The sequence below is a fragment of the Eschrichtius robustus genome, chromosome 18 (assembly GCF_028021215.1).
Source record: "Eschrichtius robustus isolate mEscRob2 chromosome 18, mEscRob2.pri, whole genome shotgun sequence".
Lineage (NCBI taxonomy): Eukaryota > Metazoa > Chordata > Mammalia > Artiodactyla > Eschrichtiidae > Eschrichtius > Eschrichtius robustus.
Window position 1 is genome coordinate 12,218,301 of NC_090841.1, and position 16,212 is coordinate 12,234,512.

At 35.3% G+C, this 16,212-nt stretch overlaps 1 protein-coding gene across 3 annotated transcripts in view; it reads left to right on the top strand.

The window, feature by feature from the left end:
• The window catches only part of NBEA (neurobeachin), a 607,091-nt gene that overhangs the window by 514,546 nt on the left and 76,333 nt on the right, over positions 1–16,212 (top strand). For all 3 annotated transcript variants that reach the window (XM_068526405.1, XM_068526406.1, XM_068526407.1), the window contains exon 45: positions 12,626–12,766. In XM_068526405.1, the coding sequence (XP_068382506.1) occupies positions 12,626–12,766 (141 nt within the window). The remainder of the gene's footprint in view (positions 1–12,625; positions 12,767–16,212) is intronic.

Genomic DNA, 16,212 nt, shown 5'->3' on the forward strand with positions numbered 1-16,212 from the left:
CTATTATGCTTTAGTCACACTGCTTTTCTTTCTGTTCCTTGAACATACCATCACGCCCCTCTTTGACCCTTTGCACTAGCTCTTCCTCCGTCTTGAATTCTCTCACCCCAGAATTTCTTATGACTGACTTCTTCTGGTCATTCATGTCCCTGCTCAGAGGTTCTTGAGAGATGCCTTCCTTCTCCACACAGTCGATGCTATCCTATTACTCTGTTTTAATTGTCAGCAGAGCACTTATCGCTGATAGTTTCTCATTTACCAAATTGCTTATTTATATTTTGTCTGTCTCTGTCTCTACAGACAGACAGAAACATACACACACCCATACACACACATTCTCTTAAGTGCACAGATACACACCTACATTTAAACGCACACTTCATGAGAACAGCGACCTTGTTTATCTTATTTTAGGGTATAATTATAGGCATAATTTCTGACACATAGTAGGCACTCAATATTTGTTGAATTAATGTATCTTGGAATTTTTTCTAATCAGCCTTTTTGATTAGCTGCATAATATACAGCAGTGTGGGTTTGTCATCATGTAACTAATCCTTTATTGGAAATTTAGACTACTTCCAGTTTTAGTTTGCTTGGTTTTTTGCCATTTCAAGCAATTCTGTGAAAAATATCCTGCATCTTATTCTTTCCATATTATAAATTCCTCAGAGTGGAATTACTAGATCCAAACAAAGCATGTGCCTATTTTTAAAAATATTACCAGTTTTCCCCACAAGAAATTTATACCAATTATATTCCTACCAACTGTATTATTAGGTATCATGTTTGTTACACCCTGGCCAACAATGAGTATTATGAAACAATAATTTTTGACAACCTAATGAATAAAAATAATTTTTGTTTGACATTTTAAGAATTGCCAGTGTACTTCTGATCTTTGGTTCCAAGTAATAGAAAATCAACTTAAACTGACTTTAAAATATAAAGTTGTTTTAGCTTATATCACTGAGAAATACAGAGATGGGTCAGTTCAGGTAAACTGGATCCAAGGGCTCCCCAGTGTTGTAGGATGCAACATATCTGTTACTTTTCTGCATTGGCATCAATTCTCAGTCCGGCTTCTCTATGTTATAGCAGTGATGCCTTTGTAACCCCACCAGAAACAGAAAATCCTTCTTTCCCAGGTAGTTTCAGCAAAGTTTCATTGGAATAACTTGAATCATGTGCTCATTTCTGTACCAATCTTACTGGTCATATAGATAGGATATGCCGATTGACAGGTCTGGATCACATGACTACCCAAAAGGTCTGATAATAGAGTCAGCCCATCTGAACCAGGTAGACCAAGGATAGGGAAGGAGTGGTTCACAGAGGAAGAAGGAATAATGGATGCTGAGCAGAAAAAGAAGAGATACCATTACATTGTATGAGCTGGTGATATTTTTCCTACATACATTTCATTCATTTTTCTGTGAATTGCCTGTTCATCTCGTTTGCTCATTTAATTGGATCATTCCTTGGTTTTTACTGATTTGTAAGAGTTATTTTTTTTAAAGGAAACTAGCTTTTTATCATATGTGCTATAAATATTTTCACTATATGTTGTCTTTTGATTATGCCTAAAAAGTTTGTCTAAAATTTCTATATGGAAATATAAAGTATTGTACAATCAGATCAATTCACCTTCTTTCATTCAGGATATATGAGGCATCTAAAAAGAGTCAGGGTACTGTATTAGGTACTGAGGATACAGGGATGAATAAAACATAGGGCATTCCCTTGAAGGGCTTTATCTGCTGGGTAAAAGAAGTTACGAACTTGCCTAACTGTTACCAGATGGTAACATGTAGGGCTTCACAGATGAAATTTGAGCTGCTTCCGGAAGAATGATTTGGAACTCCCCGGTCAGATAAGAGAGAGGCTGGGAATTCACTTGAGCACAGAAGGGTCTATAGGTATGATTTCTATTTTGTCGTAACCGAGAATTTTAAGAATGATATTATGTAGCTCATGACTGACAAAACAAGAAAGGCAAGAATTCTTGAAGCTTCTTCTAAGGATTTCCAAGCCCTCGGTTATCATAATGAAAGATAACAAGATAACCTAGATATGTCAGAAGCTCAGATGTGTTGAGTGTTGACCTAATAATTAAAGCAATACTCAGAAGCCAAACAAATCCGTCAGCTTTACCCAGCTTCAAGCTGTCTAGCACAAAGCTTCAGCTGGTTCTGTAAAATGTACAGCAATCAGCCACCAATGTGATCTTGATTTGACTTTTCTTCATTGTCTTCATCTGTAACGTAAGGGAGTTGGATTACTAGGCCTGTAAGGTTCGTTCCATTTCTGAGGATCCGTGATGAATGAGGAATCTCATAGACAGCTATAGAAGAAAATAAAAATGACATCAGGATCAGAATTTCATATTTAGCAATGAAAAAGCCATGCAGTGTTGTGGAAAGAGTAGAGACCCAGGCACCCGTTTCCTTGTCATGAAATCAGGTTCATAATGAATGCTGTGTCCACCTCAGAGACTTTTGAAAATCAATCCAGAAAATGGATGTGAAGACATTATCTTATACAAATACATAGTGTTATTAGCAGTTGTAGCAACAATAGTGACCTCTTGAACATTTTTTAATGTATAAATAGAATCCTAATGCCATGAATATCATAAGCATTTTCAAGTTATTTTGATATACTAGAATTCAGTTTTATTAATATTGATTTATTTGGACCTCTGATTTTCCCTTGAAAACCCTTTTTATTCTTATAATTTCTAATCTATTTTAATGGCATTGACCATACCTCAGGTGAATCCACATTTATGTTTTATTTATTTACTGAAATCAACTCTATGCTCAGATTTTATATTCTCTAGAGTCCTTTTAGTGTCTCATATAGTACCATTTACCCAATAAGTATTTTTTATTTAAATAATTTTTGTTGCTCATTTTTACCTAATTTTATTTAATATATATATCTGTTCCATATGAAGGAACTGATAAAACTTGTAAGGTTTCATGAAATAGAAAAACATTGATAGATAAAGGCTAAGAGAACAGAAAGGGAAAGAAAATAGGAAAATGAAACCAAAGAAAAAGTTGGCACTCAAAAATATATACTATAATGATTCTAACCAGAAGTTTTCAAAGTACCTTTTAATGGACACTAGTTCTATAGCATGTTAACAAGAAAACAAAAGGAAGAATGAGGTTCTAATAAAAATAGATAGATAGATAGACAGACAGACAGACACTGGAGTGAATAAAATTAAGCAATGCTGTTTACAATAATATTTTTCAGAGCCTTTAATAATGTAAATCTCCATAAGCATCTGTCAGGATTTTTGTTCCATATAATAAAATCACAATTTATCAGGAAAACAAAGCTTTTTGTGGTACTTAAAGCTGAGACAAATGTCTCTCGTTGGTATTCAAAACAGGTAAATTGAAAGACAGAGTAGAGAAAACCCTCAACATCGTTTCTTCAGTAAATTCAGTAGTATTTCATATAGACATGGTAATGTTACACATGTAATTTTCCATCAATTTTATATTGAAAATAGTACTTTTTGCAAGCTATATAGGCTTTATAGCGGTTTTAGAAATTGAATTATAATAATGTGTTATAGAGGTAGAATTATTTTTTAATTTTGCATTGTTCTCTGCATCATTTTCTGCTTATCTGTTAGATTGTCAGCTTGTAACACACAAACTCACAAGGACAAAAGAACAACAAATCTAATAGCAAACTCTAAACTTTCAGTTATAAATTTCATATGGGAATCCCTAAAAAGCATAGAGGTGGCTATGTCTAAATGCCTACTGTTTAAGAGAAAATGAAACCAATTATTGCTATGGTGGTTATAATAAAAATTGAAAAAGATTGCAAAATAAATGTATAAATTTCATTAAGTGTAATTTTAGTTTTTTACCAGAATTCTACCTTACTTATTTACTAAATCCAAGTGGTATTGACCTTGCATTATTTGCTCAATTTTTAAAAGGATAACAAACTTACAACCTTATCAATTTATACATAGGTTAAGTAGGTAGGTGTAGATAGGTGAATAATTGATTGATGGGTAGGTAGATAGATAGTTTGGTAGGTAGGATGGATGGATAGATAGATAGATAGATAGATAGATAGATAGATAGATAGATAGATAGATAGATAGATAGATAGATAATTATATCTATTTGGATCCCATAAGAAAATATGTCATCTGTGATGAAACTCTCTTTTCCCAAAAAGATATTTTGAAGTATTTTTCCTTTGAATGATTTATTGCCTCTTGATTGAAGCAAAATAATAGAAAAATAATAAGTACAAACCAAACTATTTACATTTGTTTTATAAAATTTATGTCTAAATGTGTCAGATGAAAATTCAAAATTAGACATGTATTTTAGGAAGTTACTCATGGAGGCTTCTATAGGCTTTAACGCAGGACAGCTGTTTCCTACAAAGTATTATTCTGTAAAACACTCCAATAAAATGACTTTGATGAAACTTGAGTAAAATAAAAAGTGTAAATATTTATTTTATCCCTTTTCCAGTAGTTGAGGAGAAGCCTGGAAAAGATTAGAGGAAGGGCCATGAGGCCCTTTGTGGGGTTTTGTTTTTGTGGGGTGTTGCAGAACAAACAATATCAGGTAAGGTCAGTCCTGAGGGATTGTGCAGACATTTTATGCATGTGAAAGATCTATGAGCATATTCAAGACAGAATAAAGTACTCAGCATTTTAAATGCTTTGAAAAATATATACTTATAATACTGAATTAGAAAAACACGTATCTTCACATCTAGAAAAGTATAAAATATATAGGCCATTTTAAATGAAAAACTTACTGTATCAATTCAGTAACAGAACTCACATATTTCATTGTAGTAATTATCCTTTTATCAAAAAAGTAATTATATCTGTGTGAAATATTATTGATATTTTATGTGACATTTAATGAAATTACACTGCCTTTTTATATCCAAGTAAAACACATTTGAGAGATAGCCAGTGATATTTAGCACAGAATAAAGTTTAAGCCTTGAAATATTTAAAAAATATGTTTAAACCAGAGTTTTAAAAAATTAAATAATTAAATTATTTAGTCTTTAATTTATAATTAAGGAAAAAGAACATAATTTATAAATAATTTTAATATTCAGGATAAGAATCTTGCAAATAAGAGTTTATTATGGAAATTCTAAGAGACTTTTAACAGCTGACATCATTGTATTGTTTGAATTAGTCCCCTGGGACCAAAAGAAAAAGCTTACAAGCAATTTATAGATGAATTTTTCTCTCTTGTGTAACATTATTTGTCTCCCATTGAAACACTAATTTTCTTTTTTTTTTAATTAATAGATCTTTATTGGAATATAATTGCTTCAAAATACTGTGTTAGTTTCTGTTGTACAACAAAGTGAATCAGCCACATGCATACGTATGTCCCCATATCCCCTCCCTCTTGAGCCTCCCTCCAATCCTCCCTATCCCACCCCTCTACATCATTGCAAAGCACCGAGCTGATCTCCCTGTGCTATGCTGCTGCTTCCCACTAGTTATCTATTTTACATTCAGTAGTGTATATAAGTTGATGCTACTCTCACTTCGCCCCAGCTTCCCCCTCCCACCCCGTGTCCTCAAGTCCATTCTCTGTGTCTACATCTTTTTTCCTGGCCTGCCACTAGGTTCATCAGTACCTTTTTTTTTTTTTTTTAGATTCCATACATATGCATTAGCATACGGTATTTGTTTTTCTCTTCCTGACTTACTTCACTCTGTATGACGGACTCTAGGTCCATCCACCTCACTACAAATAACTCAATTTCATTTCTTTTTATGGCTGAATAATATTCTATTGTATATATATGAGCCACATCTTCTTTATCCGTTCATCTGTCGATGGACATTTAGGTTGGTTCCATGTCCTGGCTATTGTAAATAGTGCTGCAGTGAACATTGTGGTACATGTCTCTTTTTGAATTATGGTTTTCTCAGGGTATATGCCCTGTAGTGGGATAGCTGGATCATATGTTAGTTCTATTTTTAGTTTTTTAAGGAACCTCCATACTGTTTTCCATACTGGTTGTATCAATTTACATTCCTACCAACAGTGCAGGAGGGCTCCCTTTTCACTACACCCTTTCCAGCATTTATTGTTTCTAGATTTTTTGATAATGGCCATTCTTACCACTGTGAGGTGATACCTCATTGAAGTTTTGATTTGAATTTCTCTGGTAATTAGTGATGTTGAGCATCTTTTCATGTGCCTCTTGGCCATCTGTATGTCTTCCTTGGTGAAATGTCTGTTTAGGTCTTCTGCCCATTTTTTAACTGGATTGTTTGTTTTTTTGATATTGAGCTGCATGAGCTTCTTGTATATTTTGGAGATTAATCCTTTGTCTGTTGTTTCACTTGCAAATATTTTCTCCCATTCTGAGGGTTGTCTTTTTGTCTTGTTTATGGTTTCTTTTGCTGTGCAAAAGCTTTTGAGTTTAATTAAGTCCCATTTGTTTACTTTTGTTTTTATTTCCGTTACTCTAGGAGGTGGGTCAAAAAAGATCTTGCTGTGGTTTATGTCAAGGAGTGTTTTTCCTATGTTTTCCTCTAAGAGTTTATAGTGTCTGGTCTTATATTTAAGTCTTTAATCCATTTTGAGTTTATTTTTGTGTATGGTGTTAGGGAGTGTTCTAATTTCATTCTTTTACATGTAGCTGTCCAGTTTTCCCAGCACCACTTTTTGAAGAGGCTGTATTGTATGTTTTTGCCTCCTTTGTCGTAAATTAGGTGCCCATATGTGCATGGGTTTATCTCTGGGCTTTCTATCCTGTACCATTGATCTATAGTTCTGTTTTTGTGCCAGTATCATACTTTCTTGATTACTGTTGCTCTGTGGTATAGTTTGAAGTTGGGGAGCCTGATTCCTCCAACTCCGTTTTTCTTTCTCAAGATTGCTTTGGCTCTTCAGGGTCTTTTGTGTTTGCATACGAATTGTAAAAATTTTTGTTCTAGTTCTGTGAAGAATGCCGTTGGTGATTTGATAGGGATTGCATTGAATCTGCAGATTGCTTTGGGTAGTGTAGTCATTTTCACAATATTGATTCTTCCAATCCAAGAACATGGTATATTTCTCCATCTGTTTATGTCATCTTTGATTTCTTTCATCAGTGTTTCATAGTTTTCTGAGTACAAGTCTTTTGCCTCCTTAGGCAGGTTTATTCCTAGGTGTTTCATTCTTTTTGTTGCAGTGGTAAATGGGAGTGTTTCCTTAATTTCTCTTTCTGATTTTTCATTGTTGCTGTATAGGAATGCCAGATATTTCTGTGCATTAATCTTGTATCCTGCAGCCTTACCAAATTCATTGATTAGTTCTACTAGTTTTCTGGTGGCATCTTTAGGATTTTCTATGTATAGTATCATGTCATCTGCAAACAGTGACAGTTTTACTTCTTCTTTTCCAATTTGTATTCCTTTTATTTCTTTTTCTTCTCTGATTGCCATGGCTAGGACTTCCAAAACTATGTTGAATAAGAGTGGCGAGAGTGGACATCCTTATCTTGTTCCTGATGTTAGTGAAAATGCTTTCAGTTTTTCACCATTGAATATGATGCTTGCTGTGGGTTTGTCATATATGGCCTTTATTATGTTGAGGTAGGTTCCCTCCATGCCCATTTTCTGGAGAGCTTTTATCATAAATGGGTGTTGAATTTTGTCAGAAGCTTTTTCTGCATCTATTGAGATGATCATATGGTTTTTACTCCTTAATTTGTTAATGTGGTGTATCACATTGATTGATTTGCATATATTGAAGAATCCTTGCATCGCTGGGATAAATCCCACTTGATCATGGTGTATGATCCTTTTAGTGTGTTGTTGGATTCTGTTTGGTAGTATTTTGTTCAGGATATTTGCATCTGTGTTCATCAGTGATATTGGTCTATAATTTTCTTTTTTTGTGATAATCTTTTTGTGGTTTTGGTATCAGGGTGATGGTGGCTTCGTAGAATGAATTTGGGAGTGTTTCTCCCTCTGCAATTTTTTGGAAGAGTTTGAGAAGGATTGGTGTTAACTCTTCTCTAAATGTTTGATATAATTCGCTTGTGAAGCCATCTGGTCCTGGACTTTTGTTTCTTGGAAGATTTTTTATTACTGTTTCAATTTCATTACTTGTGATAGGTCTGTTTATATTTTCTAATTCTTCCTGGTTCAGTCTTGGAAAATTGTACCTTTCGAAGAATTTGTCCATTTCTTCGTGGTTGTCCATTTTATTGGCATATAGTTGTCTGTAGTAGTCTCCTATAATCCTTTGTATTTCTGCAGTGTCAGTTGTGATTTCTCCTTTTTCATTTCTAATTTTATTGATTTGCATCCTCCCCCTTTTTTCTTGATGAGTCCGGCTAAGGATTTATCAATTTTGTTTATCTTCTCAAAGAACCAGATTTTAGTTTTATTGATCTTTGCTATTGTTTTCTTCGTTTCTATTTCATTTATTTCTGCTCTGATCTTTATGATTTCTTTCCTTCTACAGACTTTGGGTTTTCTTTGTTCTTCTTTCTGTGGTTAAGTGTAGGGTTAGATTGTTTATTTGAGATTTTTCTTGTTTCTTGAGGTGAGATTGAATTGCTATAAACTTCCCTCTTAGAACTGCTTTTGCTGCATCCCATAGGTTTTGGGTCGTCATGTTTTCAATGTCATTTTCTATGTATTTTTTTATTTCTTCTTTGATTTCTTCAGTGATCTCTTGGTTATTAATAGTGCACTTTTAGCCTCCATGTATTTGTGTTTTTTACAGTTTTTTTCCTGTAATTGATTTCCAGTCTCATAGCATTGTGGTCAGAAGAGATGCTTGATACGATTTCAGTTTTCTTAAATTTTCCAAGGCTTGATTTGTGACCCAAGGTGTGATCTGTCCTGAAGAATGTTCCGTGCGCACTTGAGAAGAAAGTGTTTTCTGCCACTTTTGGGTGCAGTGTTCTATAAATATCAATTAAATCTGTCTGGTCTATTGTGTCATTTAAAGCTTGTGTTGCCTTACTTATTTTCTTTTTGGATGATCTGTCCATTGGTGTAAGTGGGGTGTGAAAGTCCCCTACTATTATTGTGTTACTGTGTTGATTTCTCCTTTCATAGTTGTTAGCATTTGCCTTATGTATTGAGGTGCTCCTGTGTTGGGTGCATAAACATTTATAATTGTTATATCTTCTTCTTAGATTGATCCTTTGATCATTATGTAGTGTCCCTCCTTATCTCTTGTAACAATCTTTATTTTAAAGTCTATTTTTTCTGATATGAGTATTACTACTCCAGCTTTCTTTTGATTTCCATTTGCATGGAATATCTTTTTCCATCCCTTCACTTTCAGTCCTTATGTGTCCGTAGGACTGAAGTGGGTCTCTTGTAGGCAACATAGATATAGGTCTTGTTTTTGTATCCATTCAGCCAGTCTGTGTCTTTTGGTTAGGACATTTAATCCATTTACATTCAAGGTTATTATTGATATGTATGTTCCTATTACCATTTTCTTGTTTGTTTTTGTGGGTTTTTTCTTGTGTTTCCCGCCTAGAGAAGTTTCTTTAGCATTTGTTGTAAAGCTGGTTTGGTGGTGGTGAATTCTCTTAGCTTTTGCTTGTCTGAAAAGCTTTTGATTTCTCTGTCGAATCTGAATGAGATCCTTGCTGGGTAGAGTAATCTTGGTTGTAGGTTTTTCTGTTTCATCACCTCAAGTATATCCTGCCACTCCTTTCTGGCCTGTAGAATTTCTGCTGAAAAATCAGCTGATAACCTTATGGGGATTCCTTTGTATATTATTTTTTGGTTTTTCCTTGCTGCTTTTAATATTTTTTCTCTGAATTCATTTTTTGTTAGTTTGATTAGTTTGATTAATATGTGTCTTGTTGTGTTTTTCCTAGGGTTTATCCTGTATGGGACTTTCTGTGCTTCCTGGACTTGGGTGACTGTTTCCTTTCCCATGTTAGGGAAGTTTTCAACTATAATCTCTTCATCTGTTTTCTCAGACCCTTTCTTCTTCTTCTTCTGGGACCCCTGTAATTCGAATGTTGGTGCTTTTAGCATTGTCCCAGAGGTCTCTGAGATTGTCTTCAATTCTTTTCATTCTTTTATCTTTATTCTGCTCCTTGGCAGTTATTTCCACCATTTTGTCTTCCAGCTCGCTTATTTGTTCTTCTGCGTCAGTTATTCTGTTATTGATTCCTTTTAGTATATTTTTCTTTTCAGTTACTGTGTTGTTCATCTCTGTCTGTTCTTTAGTTCTTCTAGATCTTTGTTAAACATTTCTTGTATTTTCTCAATCTGTGCCTCCATTCTGTTTCTGAGATTCTGGATCATCTTTACTATCATTACTCTGAATTCTTTTTCAGGAAGATTGCCTATTTCCTCTTCATTTATTTCATCTTGTAGGTTTTTACCTTGCTCCTTCATCTGTGACATATTTTTTTGCTGTCTCTCTCTCTCTTTTATTTTTTATTTTTTTATTTTTTACTTTTTTTTTTTTATGAGTTGGATTGTGTTCCTGTCTTACTGGTTGTTTGGCCTGAGGCTTCCAACACTGGAGTTTGTAGGCTGTTGGGTAGAGCTGGGTCTTGGTGCTGAGATGAGGATCTCCTGAGACCTCACTCCGATGAATAGTCCCTAGGGTCTGAGGTTCTCTGTTAGTCCAGTGGTTCAGACTCAGAGCTCCCACCACAGGAGCTTCAACCCGACCTCCGGCTCGTCAACCAAGATCCTGAAAGCTGCATGGGGTGACAAAAAAAAAAAAAAGAAAACAATAACAAAGTAAAAAATAAAATTAGAATAGGAAACTAACAGATATGTTAGAAAGAATATAAAAATAAAAATATAGATGAATCAACAACCGGAAGGTAAATCAGTACCAGAATGGTAAAAAAGAGGAGGGGGGAAAAGAAAAAAAAAAGGGGGGAAAGGCCTTGGCTGTGGAGGGCAGGGCCTAAGCAAGGGTGATGTTTGGGTGGTGGGCAGGGCCTATGCTTAGGACCCACAGGGCTGGAAAAGGTCCTGGGGGCTGTGTTGGGTGGGGCTTAGGCTCAAGGAACAGAAGGGGCCCAGTCGTGCCCCCTACCCCTGGTCTCAGAGGGCAGGGACACCTCACCTGGGAGCCCAGCAGGCTTCCTGGTCTCGAGTGGGTGGGGCTAACGCCCTCCTCTCCTCTCCTGCTCCTCCTGGAGGGCCCCTCCCGCCTACCTCTCCTGATCTCTCTCACCTCCGTCCTATGCCCCCAGGACCCACGCAGCCTCAAGGGGGCTTTGGGGAGGGGGTACCAGCCTGGGAACTCAGCAGGCTCCCCGGCCCAAGTGGGCCAGGCAATCACCCTCTGCTCCTCTGCCACTCCTCCCGGAAGGTCCCTCCCGCCTGCCTCTCCTGATCTCCCCAGCCTCAGGGGCGCCAATCCTGTCTGGCCTCCACTTCTCCTCCCCTTTCAGTCCCCCCATGTCCTACTGGTTCACTTGGGGGTTCCTCCTGTCTCCTTGGGTGTCAGGGTCCCCCTCCAGTGGCCAGCGGGTGCCCTAGCTCTGGGGAGACACTAGCTCAGTGTCTTCCCACACCACCATCGAAACCCTAATTTTCTACTACTTCCTTGTTAAAATTAAGCCTTGGGGGGAACTTCATAGTTAACTAGTAATATTAAATTTTGAAATAGAGGAATTACACATTTTACTTAGTATTCATCTTTTGTTTTCTAAGAAACATTTATTTTTTATAGTATGCAATCTAAAACAAAATAATGTAGCTATTAGGTATTATAATAATGGATTCCATATTCCATTAAATCAAAATCAGGCAAAAACTTAAGCTAAGCCAGTTTGCTATTTGAAATTGTGAGGACTATATGCTGGAAGATCTTAATGATTAGCTGTGCTAGGAAGTTTGAGACAATGATCAAACTAACACATGTTTTGTTGAAAAAAATATGTATAGTATCTTGAGCATTTTACCATGTGCTCCACTGTAGGGATTAACGTCATAATTGATAGTGTGGTGGTATAGATAGGACAAGTGTTAGTGGCCTTAACAAAATGCTTTCCAGGGAATCTGAATTGTCTGGATTATTTCCATCAGCCTTAGATTTGCAGTTGAACTTAATAGAAAAGGATACTTGCCCCATCTGTATAATAATAGAATGGGACTAACATTCCAACAGGGTTTCCATATAAGTGACTATTGTCCTTCACACTCTGGGTGACAGCCTATTAAGACAAGGTTTCTCTAATATGGTTGTCACATGGTCAACTGCTTCACTTTCTCCTCACTGGATTTCCTATGATCAAGCTAAATGTTCACTATGGTTGTGGTTAAGTAGGCAAAATAACATCAAAATACTGGCTTTGCCTTAACAATTTAAACTGGATCATCTCTGGTAATCTAGTTTATGGAAACTTTTAATAAAACCTAGAAACCTTGCATACGTAAATCATCTTCTTGAGTGAATTTTAGCAAGTGTGGTGATTATCAAAATCAAATATCAATATCAAAATCAAATTTGGTAGAAATAGATACGAAATAATTTATTTATATTCTATGGTTAAAATGAATTCACAGTAAATACTTTCAGGTAAAGAGTTATAGTATTGAATATCTACTATGACTGTATTAAACACAATGCTTCTTTTTCTCTTTTTATAGCCGATTGGTGCTTTGAACCCAAAGAGAGCTGTGTTTTACGCAGAGCGTTACGAGACATGGGAAGATGATCAAAGTCCTCCCTACCATTATAACACACATTATTCAACGGCAACATCCACCTTATCCTGGCTTGTTCGAATTGTGAGTGCCTTCATTAAGTTACAGTTTGCCTTTAATATCTCGAAGCACTTAACATAAGGAAATTAAATAAAACTCAAATATATTTATTTGTTTTAAACAAAGATTAGAGACCAGTGAAGTAGAGATTCCAAACTCTAGCAAAACCTGAATCCTTTTTGTTAATGAGTGGCCTTATTTGCAAAATTGGGTTAGAAAGATAGATTATTGTGAGTTTCTTAAACGTAAACCATTTATAAAAGGTACCAAACTCCTGAGTGCATCCTTAACACCCACTGTTTCCTTTCTCACTGATTGTTACAGGCTGGCACTCTCCCCAGCCTTCCCAATCTTGCTTCTCGGGTAGCATATTTTAAAAACAGTTTTCTAAATGTTTTGAAGACTACTTTCTCTTTCTCCTAGGACATAAATATATTCAAGTCTCTGCAATTTTTAAAATACATACATTCATACATACCTACATATATATGTACATACTTCCTTCCAGCCCCTACCGACTCTGCAGTGACTTTTCCACGTCTACCCCTGTGTAGTCAAATGTACTAGAAGCACAGCCTCCACTGTCTTGTCCTGCACTGTGCTTTCTCCACTTTATCACCTGCCATTCAATCTTTAGCCTGCTTGATTTAGGTTCCACACCCATCACTTTACTGAATTATCCCTGTGGAGGTCACGGGTTATGTGGCAGAGCTTCATGATATAGCTGAAGCATTTGGCACCATTGCTCACTTCCTCCTACCTGAAATTCCTTCCTCTCATGGCTCCTCTGACAATATGCTCTCCTGGTTTCCCTCCTGTCATCCTAACTGTCCTGCCCAGTCTCACGCTCAGATCTCTTTTTCTCCATATTTCTATTCCCCAGGATATTTCTACGTACTTTATCTGGACTACATCATTCAGTTATAAGCTAATGACTTCCAGCTTCTGTCTTCATTGCAGACATTTCTCTTGGGCTCCTGACCTATATTTCTAATATATAAATATATTTACTTATTTCTATATACTACTGGATTTTTCTACCTGAACACCTCACAATACCATAAACACCATTTCCAAAAATGAACTCCTCATCTCCCTCATAAACCTGCAGGGGTGCCTAGTGATTTCTTATCTAAACAATCAGCATGATCTTGCACCCAGTTACCCAATCTAGATATTTTCTCTATTTTATTAGCCCTTACATCCAGTCTGACATCACATCTGATAAGTTCCACCAACTACAGTCTGTCTCCTTTTCTCTATTAAGTCTGGCACTTCTTAGTTCAGGTTCCCGTTATTTCTCATCTAGATGATTGCAAAAGCTCTTAGCAAATCTCTCTGCCTTTAGTCTTGCCTTCTCCAATCTAGTCTAGTTAAGACCAATTACTGGAGTCAGATGGTCTGACTTTTTTTTAAAACTATAAGCGACTGGGGAGTATTACAGAATGCTAAGTCAAATCTCTAAGTCAATGCAATCAATAAAGTTTTCTCCTCTTACCAAAACATACTTCAGACCATTCTGTTGCATGAGGCTGATTTGCCTCAGAAACACATTGATAAAGCAGCACATGAAAACGTGCATACACAGGAATGCATCTCCTATTTTCAAAGGTATTTTTTCCCACTGCCTGAATGACAGTTTGGTTTGGAGGTCTTCCTCAAGCATTCTCTCCATGATGGGGAGAAATTGAACTTATTATAAATATATAGTATGCATAGGTTTTAAGTAACTTGTAAATCACTGATAGATGATATACTACAAATAATTACTGTTATCAAAAAAAAAGTTTGTCAGAATTAGGATTCAGTTTAACTGAACACATATTTTATATTTTTCATAATCCTAAACCAGCATAAGAAATAAAGAAGTTTAGATTAACTATTCTGTAAGAAAACAAACTCAAATCTTATTTTAAAAATGCACTCTGTAATTATAAGCTAAAGGAAAAGACATAAAACTTTCTTTAGACCAAAATTGTTAGTCTAATTTGTTGAAAAATTCACCTTAACTATGTGAACTTGAATCCTTTTATAAAAATGTTTCTGAGCTAGCAGTTTCTTAAATATTTTTTAACTCTTAACACTTTTTGAGTATAAGAAGTTCTATTTCTTTATTTTCTGTTAATTTGGAGGAGATATTAGATTTATACAAGTGCCTGTTTACCACTATAAACCAATCAGAACACCTTTAGTTTATGGGTTGTAATAATTTATTAATACTCTTCAGGTGTAGGAAAATACTTCACACTCATGCAAGAAGTAAAGGCTTTTCTGAATTACAGACACATGTATATAGAGAGAACTTTGTAGCTTCTATCCTGCAGTTTCAGCCACAAGTCAAAACTAAATACAGAAACACAAAAATTTACCAGTCAAGATCTCAAACAGTTGATATTCTTTATGATGGACGTAAAATATGTTCATATTCTATATGGGCTCACACAAGAAAACAAAAAGCAAGAAACAATCATTACTATAGTGAACCTCCACCATGGGAGGAGTAAGACACTTTTCTTGGGCATTTTTGGGATTAAAAAAAGCATTACCAAGTGGGTTGTTTTGAGAATTATATGAGTATATTATATATATATATATATATATATATATATATATATATAAAATAGTATTTTGAAATATATAAAATGGTATTCAGTGGCTTTTGTATAATCAAATTAGTCTGAAGTCAGATTTATAAGAATTTAAGTGTGAGTTCATAAAAATACTTATTATCACCAGCCTGATTTAACACTCTTCTATCCCTGATAAACTAAACATTTTATCAAATAATAAATCATAATTCATCCCTAAATTGATTTCTTATTCCAGTGAAATGGAATACAAATTTGAATCTCTGCAAGGGTACGGCAGACATGCTATCCCTATTTATGCTACACATGCCTTTTTAGTATTGTCTATAGCTGTGCTGCATGGTAGAAACGTAATGCAAGCCACTTATGTATGTAATTTAAATTTTCTAGTAGCCTTATTTAAGAGTAAAAAGAAACAGGTGAGATTAATTTAATAAATACATTTGTTAGCCCAGTATATCCAAAATTTTATAATTTCAACATGTAACCAATATAAAAATTATTAATGAGATATTTTACATTGTTTTGGTATTCTTTGAAATCCAGAATGTATTTTATATTTATAGCACATTCAACTGGAACTAGCCATATTTTAAGTACTCAGTAGTCACATGTGGCCTGTGGCTACTGCATTGGCAGGAGAGATCTATAAGATTGCTTTTATGGGGACTCATTTAGCCAACACATCTTAAGTTGTGCTGCTATAAATAGAAGTATCATGGTCTAATAGTTTACTAAGTGTTTAACCTAATGGCCCAGGGAATTGTGATTTCCTCACTCCCATCCCAAGGAGTTTATGAAGTAGAAAATGCATTAAAATTTGTGTCACTAAGAATTTGCTCATAAAAACAAAATACAGATTAAAATAAGTATCTACCCTTT